Source organism: Schistocerca piceifrons, chromosome 1 (genome assembly GCF_021461385.2).
Source record: "Schistocerca piceifrons isolate TAMUIC-IGC-003096 chromosome 1, iqSchPice1.1, whole genome shotgun sequence".
Taxonomy (NCBI): Eukaryota; Metazoa; Arthropoda; class Insecta; order Orthoptera; family Acrididae; genus Schistocerca; species Schistocerca piceifrons.
In genome coordinates, this window is record NC_060138.1 from 1,031,780,099 (window position 1) to 1,031,793,292 (window position 13,194).

The 13,194-nt window shown below is 42.8% G+C and overlaps 1 protein-coding gene across 1 annotated transcript in view; it reads left to right on the plus strand.

The window, feature by feature from the left end:
* LOC124724159 (moesin/ezrin/radixin homolog 1) overlaps nucleotides 1–13,194 on the plus strand; it is a 76,231-nt gene that overhangs the window by 16,503 nt on the left and 46,534 nt on the right. Inside the window, 1 exon segment of the mRNA XM_047248447.1 lies at nucleotides 9,288–9,467. Within this exon segment, the coding sequence (XP_047104403.1) occupies nucleotides 9,288–9,467 (180 nt within the window).

A 13,194-nucleotide genomic window follows, 5' to 3' on the forward strand; every position in this document is an offset into this window, starting at 1 on the left:
TAAGAGGCTCTACAGGGCGATATTCCTCTGTGAAAAAAGGACGCTTAGTAATTTCAGCCTCATCTTTGTCACCGTCCATTTCACTGCCATTTTAATCAGGTCTGGATAGATGGCTTCGATCCGTTCACTGATTTAACACAACTTCGTAGGATTTTCTGTGAAGTACGTGGACAGAATTTGGCTTTCGAAATCTCTGAACACTTAGCACGTGGCTCTCCCAACGCTAATTTTGGTTTCGTATAACCTCTGCCTGTGTGACTTTTGACTACGTTTAAATTAGCAGTGAAGCTATTTATTTGCTTTTGTAGCAGTTTCCTTAGGTGCCTCTCGAACCATGGCGGGTGTTTCCTATCCCTTACAAGTTTGACACCAATCTGTCGAAAGAACATTGTACAATAATTTTGAACTTAAATTGATATTCAGCATTGTTAATGATCGATGAAATTTTCGTGCCGACCGTTCATGCAATCTGAAACCTTTCTTACCGCTCATGCTAAGCAGAAAGAGGTTTCTGGCTTCGTTGGTATCCTTATTTTCAGCCGTATTTATTGTTGCTGTAACGGCCTTGTAATCAGTTATTCTGTATTCTATGTCAACTGAGGCGAAAAGTTTGGGTCTTTTATCACTAGCAAGTGTAAGATGTCATCTTCACGAGTCGCTTCTCTGATTATCTGCTGAAGGTAATTTTCAGGTAATATACTTTAAACAATTTCACAAGGTTCCGTGCCCCCTACTACTAATCATTTGAGTCTGCCACTTCTATAGCTGGTAGTAGAAATCTCCACCTAGAAGTATGACTAGACAAGGAAATTTACGCCACTATTGCTTCTGAGGCAGGGGTCTATAAAAGCTTCCGATATGAATGTTTGGTGCACCTTTAACACCTGTCTTAACCAAAATTATTTCGAATTCATAATCTGTACCGATTTCACTAGCAGAGTTAATGTTTTTGGTGGCTATAAACTTGCCTCTACCACCAGTTCTCAAGCTATTTGCGATATACGTTCCAATATGAATTCAAATTTTGTTACTATTTACTACTGGTTTCAACCAGCTTTGTCCCTAGTACAGTGTAGATATTGTTACTATTTTAAGGGCGTTAGTTCCGGTATTACAGTGAAGAGCCAAAGAGACTGTTACAGCTGCCTAATGCCGTGTAGGGCCCCCGCGAGCACGAGAAAGTGCCGCAACACAACATGCCATGAACTGGACTAATGTCTGAAGTAGTGCTAGAGGGAACTGACAAATGAATTCTGCAAGGCTGTCCAAAAATCCATAAAAGTACGCGGGGGCGGAGATCTCCTATCTCTTCTGAACAGCATGTTGCAAGGCATCCCATATATGCTCAATGTTCAATTCTGGGGAGTTTGGTGGCCAGCGGAAGTGTTTAAACTCTGAAGAGTGTTCCTGGAGCCGCTCTGTAGCAATTCTGGACGTGTAGGTTGTCGCATTGTTCTGCTGGAATTGTCCAAGTCCGTCGGAATGCACAATGGACTTGAATGGATGTAGGTGATCACAGGATGCTTACGTACGTGTCACTTGTCATAGTAGTATCTGGACGAAACGGGGGTCTCATATCACTCCAACTGCACACGCCCCACACCATTAGAGCCTCCACCAGATTGAACAGTCCCCTGCTGACATGCAGAGTCAATGGATTCATGAGGTTATCTCAATACCCGTACACGTCCATCCGCTCCATACAATTTGAAACGAGACTCATACGACCAGACATGTTTCCAGTCACAAACAGCCCAATGTCGGTGTTGACGGCCCAGTCGAGGCGTAAAGCTTTGTGTCGTGCAGTCATCAAGGGTACACGAGTGGGCCTTCGGCTCCGAAAGCCCTTATCGATGATGTTTCGTCGGATGGTTCGCAGGCTGACATTTGTTGATGACGCAACATTGAAATCTGCAGCAATTTGCAGAAGGGTTGCACTTCTGTCACGTTGAACGATTCTCTTCAGTCGTCGTTCGTCCCGTTCTTGCAGGATCTTTTTCCGGCCGCAGCGATGTCGTAGATTTGATGTTTTACCAGATTCCTGATATTCACGGTAAACTCGTGAAATGGCCGTACGGAAAAATCCCCAAATCCCCACATCGTCGGTACCGCGGAGATCGTGTGTCCCATAGCTCGTGCGCTGTCTATAAGACCACGTCCCAATTCACTTAAATGTTGATAAACTGCCATTGTAGCAGCAGTAACCGATGTAACAGCTGCGCCAGACACTTGTCGTATATAGGCAGTTTCCGACCGCAGCGCTGTATTCTGCCTGTTTACTTACATATCTCTTATTTAAATACGCATGGCTGTACCAGTTTCTTGGCGCTTCAGTGTATTTCTAACTTTTTGTAAGGCTGTTTTAACACCGGAGTAAGAACTGAATGATAAGTTTCTGTATCTAATTTTGCATACAGAACAGGAGTAAGATTTTTGTGGCTGTAATTCAGGCATTAGAAATATTGGCGTCTCCAAATGCCTTTAGTCTACATCTACATTCTGCAAGACATCGTTAAACTCATGGCAGAGTGTATGTTCTGTTGTGCCAGTTATTAGGATTTCTTCCCGTTGCATTCACGTATGGTGCGCGGAAGAAATAATTATTTGAATGCCTCTGTGCGTGCTGTAATTATTCTGATCTTATCCTCACGTTCCCTATGTTAGCGATAGTAGGGGTTGTTACATTCCTACAGTCCTCATTTAAAGCTGGTTCTTGGAACTTTGACTTTCTCGGTATAGTTTACATATATCTTAGTCTTCCTGCTCAGTTCCTTCAGTATCTGACACTCCCATAGATTAAACAATCCTCTGACCATTCGTGCTGCCCTTTTGTCGATTCCAACAGTGACTCATTGATATTAGTCATAGGACACCTTTTTTTCGTTTTGTGAAGTGCACAATTTTACATTTCTGAACATCTAAAGCTAGTTACCAATCGTTGCACCACTTCAAGATCTGACAGTATTTTTTGCAGCTTCTTTCGGATAGTATTTCATTACATACCTATATCATTTGCAAAATGTCTGAGGTTACTATTGTCTGCATGGTCATTACTATAGAACATGAACAGTGTCTAGACACGCTTCCCTGGAGCACACCCGTAGTTACTTCTACAGCTGACGACTACTCTCCATCCAAGATAACATGGTGCGTCCTCCATACCAAAAAGTCCTCAATCCTCAGTCACAAACTTCACATGATGCTCATATGATAGGACTTCCGAAAATAAGCGTAGGTGTGGTACCGAGTCAAATGCTTTTCTGCATTTAAAGATACTGCATCTACATGACTACCTTGATCCAAAGCTTTCAGTACGTTCTGTGAGAAGTGAGTTGTTTCACAGAGTCGATGTTTTTGGAATCCATGCTGGTCGGCATTGAGGTGGTCCATGCTGGTCGGCATTGAGGTGGTCTTCTGTTCGATACCTCATTATGTTTGAGCGCAGGATATGGTTAGAGATTCAACAAATCGATGTCAAGGTTACCGGCCGGTAGTTTCGTGGATCACTTTTACTACCATTTTTTGTAGACGGTTGTGACCTACGCGTTTTCCAAGAACTGGGCACGTTTTTTGTTTTTTTAGAGGATCTAAGATTATTGGTAGAAGAGGAACTAACTCAGCTGCAAATTCAGTATGGAAACTGACCGGTATTCAATCTTGCCTTGGAGCTTTGTTCAGTTTGCACGATTTCAGCTGTTTCTCAACACCACTGACACTAACACTTACTTCCTATTTTCGGAGGTACGAGGATTAAACTATGGCCAATTCTCTTGGGGGTTTCGTTTGTAAAGGACCATTTGAAAACAGGGTTAAGCATTTCAGCTTTTGCTTTGCTACCTTCAATTTGTTCCTGTCCCATTCGTGAGGGACTGGACATTGACTTTGATGGCACTTCCAGTCTTTACATACGACCAGAATTTATTTGAGTTTTGTGAAAGATCTTTTGACACTATTCTGCTACGGTAGTCATTGGAGGCTTCACGCATTTACACTTTTATGCAGTAATCTGTTTCTTAGACGTTTCTTGACAATGACTGTTTACTATTGAGGTTCCCTCCCATTATGAACGTTCTTCTGGATACAAATCTACCCAGTGTACGGGCAATTTTTCTTGTAATCTTGAGTCTTAGGTCCCCTACATGCTCCTGCCCTGTGCTCAGAGTTTAAAAGTTCCTCATTGAGACATGACGCCACTAATTTTTATCTACTTTACTGAACATGTAACACGTCTTTCTGCTTCTTGTAGTTCTCATTTGTGCTTTGGTAACCATGGTTGCCATATCCACGTCATGGTCACTGACACCAGTTCCGGTTTGTACATCCTCAAGGTGGTCAGGTCTGTTTGTTGCCATTAGATCCGATATATTTCCATCATGAGTGGACTTCCTAAATATGGTTCAAAGAAGACATTTAATAATGTTTCACAGGATGTCTTGTTACGCCCAGCATTAAGGAAATTAATTTCCGCAATTGATTGGACGATTAAAGCCTCGATCGATGATTACAGTGTGATTGGCGAACTTACGTACAGGTGAACTGAGGTTTTCTGGCAAGTTTCCGGTTACACTTGGAGAAGAGTATGGCGGGCGATAGAAGGACCCAGTTGTCATTTTATGCTCACTACTTAAAATGAGTCTTACCCAAAAAATCTCGCGAGCGGGTTCGATTTCTCTGTCTCAAGACTTGAGTGTCTTGTCTACTGCAACAAATACATCCTCTATATACCTGTGGCCTGTCCATTTGACACACACACTCTGTCATTGCTATCAACTTAAGGTTTTAACCAGTTGTCTGTACCTAGTATTATGAGCTCCACTGCTTTTCCAAAGTGCTTCAAACTCAGGCACTTCGTTGGTAATGCTTCGGCAGTCAGCAGTGAGGATGTTAAGTCACTTCTGTGAGGCATTTCTTTTTTTTCTTACACTGATAGTTCTGCGTTTTCTACAGCTGTCATTATCTGTATTGGATGGAGAATCACCTAATCGATAAAAAACCTTGTGTATCGAGCGCTACATTCGTAACCCTAATGCGCAAGTTCAGGAAGTCGCAGCCTAGCTTGTCACAGAACCTTTGAAGTTTCTGGTTCAGTCCATCCACTCGACTCAGAACCAAAGGGCTACGGTCAGTTCTGTGGACAGAGATGCAACTTCTGAGCTTCTTCGAAACCCCATGCCAATTCTCAGTATTTTCTGCCAGTCACTGGAATGGCCCAGTTAGGACCTCGGAGCCCAGACGACAGGTAGCATTTGTTCAAACGTGCGGCACAATACTGTTATTCCCTGGTCTCTCACTGGGTGCTGGAATAGCCTCTTTAAACATGCTGAATGAGGCTCACAGGCATACACACTGAAGACATCTGGTGCCCTTTGCTGTGCCTTGCTGCTATTGCTCTAAGGGGTACCATCATGCGCCATACTTTCGAACTGCCGTCTCGACACCGGACAAAACAGGTTTCCCCAGAAAAGGTGAGGTGAGTCCCACTGGCTCAGGTTGTTTCAGTAAAAGGCAGCACCTCAGATTTGTTGGATAGGGTGATCAGTAAAACACCCTGAGCCCTCCCTGGTCCACGCCCACCCTGTACAGGACGCCTAGATCTACCATTTACATGACACTCGCAGTCAAGTGGACAGGTAATGACAGAGCGTGTACTGTCTGCGGAGGAGACAGGATCCACAGGAGCAGGTGGTACTGGAGGTACCTCTATCAGTAAAACGGGTACGCGGCACTAGAGTTCTTCCAACACGCCGATTCGCAGCAGCTACCAATAGTTAGTAGTCAGGGCGACTTGCAGTGGCTTACGAACGCCAGCCAACTCATCCTGTATTAGAGAACAGCATTCGCAGTGGGGCTCATTGGTCGGAATGACAACCTGGTCTCCAGAAAATTTTAGATTTTCTTTAACCGTCAAGATGAACCATTGATGGATTTATTCATCCCAAATAGAATGAATGGTTCTTAATTGCGCTGTGACTGTTGTTAAGGAAGATACCCTATAGTTTTATTTGTAAGTGTAACTAGGAGATAGAAGTATCCATACTTCGATGTGTAATGGATGTGAAAGAACATGCTGCCAAATTTGTGTTTCTGAACTGTGGTCTACAAGCTGATATAGTCTGATCTTGTTTAAGAAATCTTTGTACCCTGGTCTGTCATTTGTGTGACCTCAGAAGGCTCACAATTTGTTGGTCCTGTCCTAGCATCGTGAAGGCCATGGATGGACCATAGTTTCCAAAAAATATTCCGTGTCACCAACTGTCGAAGAACTCATTAGGTTCTTCTTGACAAGGGTTGCCCTTCGTGGTACTGATTTCTATCCCCATGACACAAAACGGGGTTCATAGGCGACGGTGGTGCGTTCCAGGGAACGGTCAATACACTCTGGCAGCGTTTAGCAAAAACCTAAAGTTGAGACCTATTGAAGTTACCCTGAGGAGCTAATATTGCTTATGCTGCTGTAAGTAAACATGTAATCCTAAATATACAGTACCTTGGTAGTAAACCGCAGACTAAAGCCGATGAACTGATACGACGAATAAAGAAATACCTACCGTAGAAGAAATTTGGAAAGGTTTCTCTAAATTTACTTTGTTGCTGCTTCCATGTAAGCAGCTGTTTCACGTGTTAAGTGAGCGATCGACTTTAGCTCAGCTGGGCAGTTCACCTGGCTTGTAAATTAGTTAAGACACGTGCTAAGGGTGCTCGTATGTTGCGTAGTTTTAGCAATGGTTGACCCCTTCTTTCTTCGGGTGATGCAGCATGCAACTGTTTATATGGCCGCGGTAATCAGGAGATATGTTTGATATCTGTTGTGAATTCCAGTTGTAAAATTATTCAAATTCCAAAAGAACGCATTGAACTGAATTCATTACCTCGTGGTCTGATAGCGATGCTAGTATGCCGACTGATGTCAGACTATGTATTGCGCCCTAATGCTGGTACCAGCAGTTTGTAGTTGGATCCTACACCTAAGGCCCAGGTTTTAACTGGCCTCTAAAACGTCATTTGCACAGCATCCTAAGGCATATTTTCAGTGTGGGTTCGAGTGTCTCTTGTGGACGTCATAAAATCTTCCTTTCTTTCAAATTAACTTGGTGCAAAAGACTAATTTTTATTGAAATCTCCTAGCTATCGTTACGGGACCAAAAAGCCAGTGCTAAGATAAACAGAAACCTTTACAATCCGAAACTCGTTTTTCAGATTTTATTATGATTAACGTAATGTGGATGGGAATAAGAGATGCATATTGTCGTTACACAGGAACATGAATTAGACGTCAATTAGTAAATAGTTCTAAGATGTAAAGAAAGCAGATGCGCACTACTTAAAGTACAAACGCTCAGTAAGACTGTTCCATCCTGACTGCAGCTTAATATTTTTTGTTGTTTTACGTTACATGGGTTAGATTTCTAAAGAGCACAGTAATTTCAACAAACATATGTGCTTCGAAACCAATAAACGTTAAGAGGGGAGGAATTTCTCAATGTTAATCAAAATTGCGCCAGAAATAACTGTTGGTTAAGTGATGAGTGTTTTTGAGAACTTCCTAGCGGTGTAGATGATTAGGTACACTAGGAAAAATTAAACTGGACGACGACACGAACTCAAATGAGTAACATTCCATTCATAGGCAGCGCGTTGAATCGTTCGTCAGGCGTTCCCGGGTGACCCAATTGATAGAGCAAGCATGGGCGTAATTATCTCGGTCACTGATGGTGATAGGTGCTAGTGGGCGTGTGCCACCGACACACACACACACACACACACACACACACACACACACACACACTTTTTCAAGAAAGGCTTAACAGTGTACTTAGGGCGGTTCTGTCTTGTTGCGTCGATACTTTTATCAGGGCGGCTGGTTTGGAACATGCCAAGCTACAGAAACTCTTAGCAACTCGTCCCTAAAAATCCTGAAGTGTATCTTGCAACGAAATATTAAAGGCAGTTGCCAGATCGTTTAAAATAGGTTTCGACACAAACTTTGCAGCTTAAGGGCATTAGACTCTTATCAATTGGTTTCTACCTGAATGTCGGAATTTGTAGGGACATACAAGGTTTACGTGAAGTCCGGGGACACATTCAGTTATATACTGCACAAGAACCATACATTGTACAGATACCATACATGTCACTTTGAAGAGAAGCCCTGAAAGTTTATATATATATATATAGCCACAGCGTAGTTTGGTAATTTGCCGATAGTCAGCGCTAGTCGCAAACATGGCGAGTTCAGGTATGGAGCGAACACTGTCACTGGATATTCCTACTTGGACATGTTGCAGCAGTGGCTGATGCCTCAAATGCAGTCCGACTCTCCGTTCATCTTTCAGCAGGTTGGGGCTCCACCCCATTTTCATCGTGAAGTTCGTGGGTACCTGAACACGGATTTGCTGCATTGATGGATTGGTCGTGCTACAGAGGGGGACAGCTGTTTCATGAAATGGCCTCCCCGATCACCAGATCTCCCTCCGTGTGACTCTTTTCTGTGGGGACACATTAAAGATCTGGTGTGTGTACCGCCTCTTCCACGTAATGTAGCAAATCTCCGGGAGAGAATATGGGAGGCGACTGCTACAGTCGACGATGCCATGCTGGGACGGATATGGCAAGAATTCGATTACCGTATTGACGTCTGCCTGTTCACTCATGGTTCGCATATCGAATGTTTATAAAAAAAAACTTTGAGTTTCTCTTCAAAATTAAACATGTACGACATCTGTACAATGTTTAGTTCTTGTGCAATAAATAATTGAAAGTGTTCCTTGACTTCATGTACACCCTGTATAATGGAACGATCAGATAGGCTCAGTCGTAGGTAAAACAGGTGGCAGACGTCGGTTAATTGATAGGATACTAGGAAAATGTAATCAATCTAGAAATGAGAAGGCTGCATATAGATTTGCTCGACCCTGGGAAACTTTTACGGAGATCCTGAAAAACCAACCGGTCGCTTGTTGATAGGAGCAAACGATCTCAACAAACCTGCTTTCATAATTCCAAGAAATATTGGGAACAAGGTAAGCGCACTCGAAAACTGTGCGTGGTGTAATTATTCTTATCGCCCCCCCCCCCCTTCCTGAAGGGAGTGGAATGAGCCCCAAATAACTGGTACAGTGGGAACTACCCTCTGCCATTCACTTCAGTTGTAGACTAAGTGCTGAAGCAGACTAATGTCGTAAGGTGAGAGTGAGGACTACATATAATAGCCTAAGTAAATTTGGAACTACTATTGGAGGTAAAAGTACTTGAAACATGTTTTGAGCTGATCCGTTGCTGTATTTCAGATGAACGTCCGCGTGACGACGATGGACGCGGAGCTGGAGTTCTCCATCCAGCACACGACGACTGGGAAACAGCTGTTTGACCAAGTTGTTAAAACGATTGGTCTGCGTGAAGTCTGGTTCTTCGGACTACAGTACACTGACAGCAAGGGGGACCTGACGTGGATAAAATTGTACAAGAAGGTAAGGTGTTCTCAAAAATAAATTTCGCATGTGTCCTTCGTACGTAGCCTGTTCCTATTGGAACAGTGAAATAAGTTTTGGCGTTGTATGTAGTCATAAAATGGGAATTGCCATGCATGTTTCATATACTGCATGATGAATCTTATCTAACTGGAAACGTTCCGTATTCGTCTCTAGGTTACTAATGTAAAACTGTCATAAACGTACTAATCTAAAGATTTTTCAAAACTTGTCACGGATAATTTGAAAGATAGACAACAGCGGCGTAATACTTCGGAGACAATTTCCACAAATATTTTAAGGCAGCTGGGTATACCTTGTAAATACAGTACGCCCGATATAGCGTTATTAGAGGGTAATTACTGCTTTGTCACTGTTAACTCGGGAATTTTTTAGTCATGTAACCACTTCATTCTGACAGGCATGCGGTATCTGTCCATTTTGTTAAACTCTGGTTTGGGAAATATCTAGTTTTCTCTGAAAGTGCAACCAAATATTTCGTCTCCGTAACTCAGTTGACTCATAAGAGGACGCTCATATCAGGAGCGAACTTGATACAGCAGCTGTAGAAATTTGGAAAAATCTGCAGAATTACCAGATTGTGGTACATGTAAAACATGGTGTCTGCGAAAATTTGCTACAGCTGTGACCCCTCAATAAAGTTGAAGTACCTTTTACTATCTAATAAGCTGACTTGTTTACCTTATTCAACAATTTGTTCAAAGTTTCAGTAAAACTCAGGTAAGAAATGGAAATTTCGTTTGTTGCATATTCTTTTTAATATTATCGCAAATTATAGTATGCTACTTAATTTGGGAATTGCTACGCTGAGATAATAGTTTGATTGCATTGCTAAGTACGCTTCTACAGTTTTAGTGATGCTGGGAATGAGTTCTCTAAGAATTCCATCGATTCCTTCTGTAAGTCTTATCTCATCCGATAATTTAATTGCGCTGTTTAAAGTTCACTGCTTCGAGGGCGCGATAACTATGGACCATCAGTAGTAGTGACTGAAAGTCTCTTAAGACTCATGTCTTCAAGGTCGCTGCTTGTAAAGATTTTGACAAACCAGGGATGCCGATGTAGGTTTCATAATCAAAGCCCTATACTGATGTTAGATGATGTCTACCACAAAACTTCCATGTTAAATAACGAATTTGTAAAATAGCGTGAAAAGGAACATAAAAATGCATCAGTATCACATTTGTTAAACCTATAACAGCAATAAACATTACATGTCGCACAGCTTTCTCTACGGGCTGTAAAATATTTTTGAGAGGTTTTCTCTTTAGTCTGTTTTGTTGCTAACACCAAATCCCGTTTATTTCTTCCAGAATCTGACGATGTAGCAACTCCGACTTCTTTCTTTACCGATGTTCCATACTTTTAACGGACTTAGAAGGCGATCTTTCACACAACTGAGCAGTAATAGATCTTTGTTAGTTCGCATATTTTCTTCTTGAATCAAATTTAGTTTTTCTTTCGACTACCAACGAATTACGCTCGTTACTTCATACTTAGAAAGCATGAAATAAATGATATATGAAAGGCGTTAGTCCAAGCTTTGCTACAGTAGCCAGTTCGTTCAAAAATACTCTCCCCCCTCCCCTCCATCCCAATCCCTACCCCCACCCCATCTCGCCATGTCAGTGTTTGACAAGACGTGCTGGTGTCGTTATGAAAAGTATTCAGTGAAAGATTGACGAAAGAATTATTGATATTCTTACAAGTAGCCAAACCTGAGTTCTTCCGATATCGGAGCTCGATATTTTGTTTCCACTAACGATTCAATGGCCAGACTATCGCTCTTGAAACATCGATTTTGTAAATATCGGTGAACGTGGAATACTCAGCCCCGTCTACTGTCATGGTAGCCATCTGTTGGACTTTGATCCATAAATCGATATTGTGTACTGGTACTTTCGAACTGATTGCATAAGAAAACTGTTTCCACATACACGTGTGTCATTGCCCAGCGTCGTCAGAGCAGAAGCCCGGTGGTTCCTCAGAAGGCTATCGTTCTGTAGTTCTTTTCGACCTGACGCAGCGACTCACCATACGTGGTACACTGAAAGTTTGAGAGTAACGTCTTAGCTGTCTAATAACGTCGTTTCCTTTGAGCTGCAGGGAGAAGCCGATGGCAGTGTGAAGTAACTTCATTCGTTTGCGCTTGCTTGTGTGAGCAGTGACTCACGCTCGTTTTACAGCGCCCACGTTGGAGCAAACATAGTCCGCAGAACGGTTGAAGCTGAATGAGTTAATCTGAAATCTTGCCAAATTGACAAGCGCGTGGGGTAATTGCATTGTATCCAACTATGCTCGGCGCACCACACTGATGAATGAGACCGATCCGTATTCATCGCTGACCTAATGGCAGCGTGGTTTAAGTTTTGGAGAGAATGAAAGTGGCAGCATCTGTTTGAAAGAGTCGTCGGAAGGAAATGTGCTAACCCTCAGTTGCGGAAAAGTTAATGATCACGTTCTCCTTTCGAGTGCAGCAGATGCTGATTACAAGTGGTTCCATTTGTACCTCTAAAAAAACTGTCTGCTGTATAAATTTTGTTTTAAATGCTTCCTGTTCATGTATTTGAATTCTACCAACATATAACTTGCAATGAATGTCACTCGTCTGCCTTCTGTTACCACGTTCTTCCATAGATGCCTTCATTTAAGGTGGGTATTAACGAATCGAAAAGTGTCTCTTAAAGTCACCTAGTCTGTGTTCAGAGTAGAATAACACATTGAATGTCATGTAGCATGTGCGTAATCAATATTCCCACTGGTGCAGTGATACTTACAACGGCATCACGAACAAGTGACTCACATATTGTTGTACAGAACGTAGGAACCCGCTTCTTATTAATCTCACAACATTGGATCTGATTGTAATCACAGAAAATTATGGAAAATACAGTTGTCTTTTAACAATTAAAGTGCGTGTCATCGTCTTTAGAAGTGCCAGCAACCAGTCGATGCTTCGTTTGATAGTAACTTATCACTGTTTCATCGAAAGAGGCCTTCGTACCGACCAACAAGATAACCTTTCGATAGTGTTAGTCTGCAGTAAAATACCATTTGGTTATCTTTACCGAGATGATACAACGATGTTACTACTGCTGGAAATTAATTTGAATGAGAGTACTAAAATACTGTCTCCATCGGGAGGTGTTAGCTTGAACAAGCAGTTGCCGTGCTTGATTCATAAGAATAACAGTGCTTAGTTGCAGCTGGTTATATCGCCTGGTAGAAATACGCCAAATGACTCGCTTGTCAAATGGCGTCCGGCAGACGGTAGCAGCAGAGCACACCCTGGCTTCCTGTGGGGCTGACGTTTCGGCGCGAAAGAGCTCCGCCGGTCCGTCGGTGATGTCAGCGTCGTCTGAAGAGAAGCACTTGGCAGCGCCCTGTATCGGCAGCCGGAGCCGTTGAGTCACGTGAGCGTGGGAGTAGTTAGCATGACGTCACCGCAGTAAAGCTGCGGAGGAAAGTAAGCGCGCCCGTTACGCGCTAGGCGCTCAGCCGCACATCTGTTTCTCCTTTTTTTGTGGCTGGGGCGGGTCTCACCACCTTGCCTTGTACTGGATTGTTGCTACATTGCGAGCGTTGCGCCCAAGTTGAAATAACAATGCTTGGACTTAGACTGATGAGAGGCATGAGCGAGGTCGCTCGTCGCACTATCATCACTTAGGGCAATAGGTAGCTAGTGTAATAACGTTTGCTCTGGATC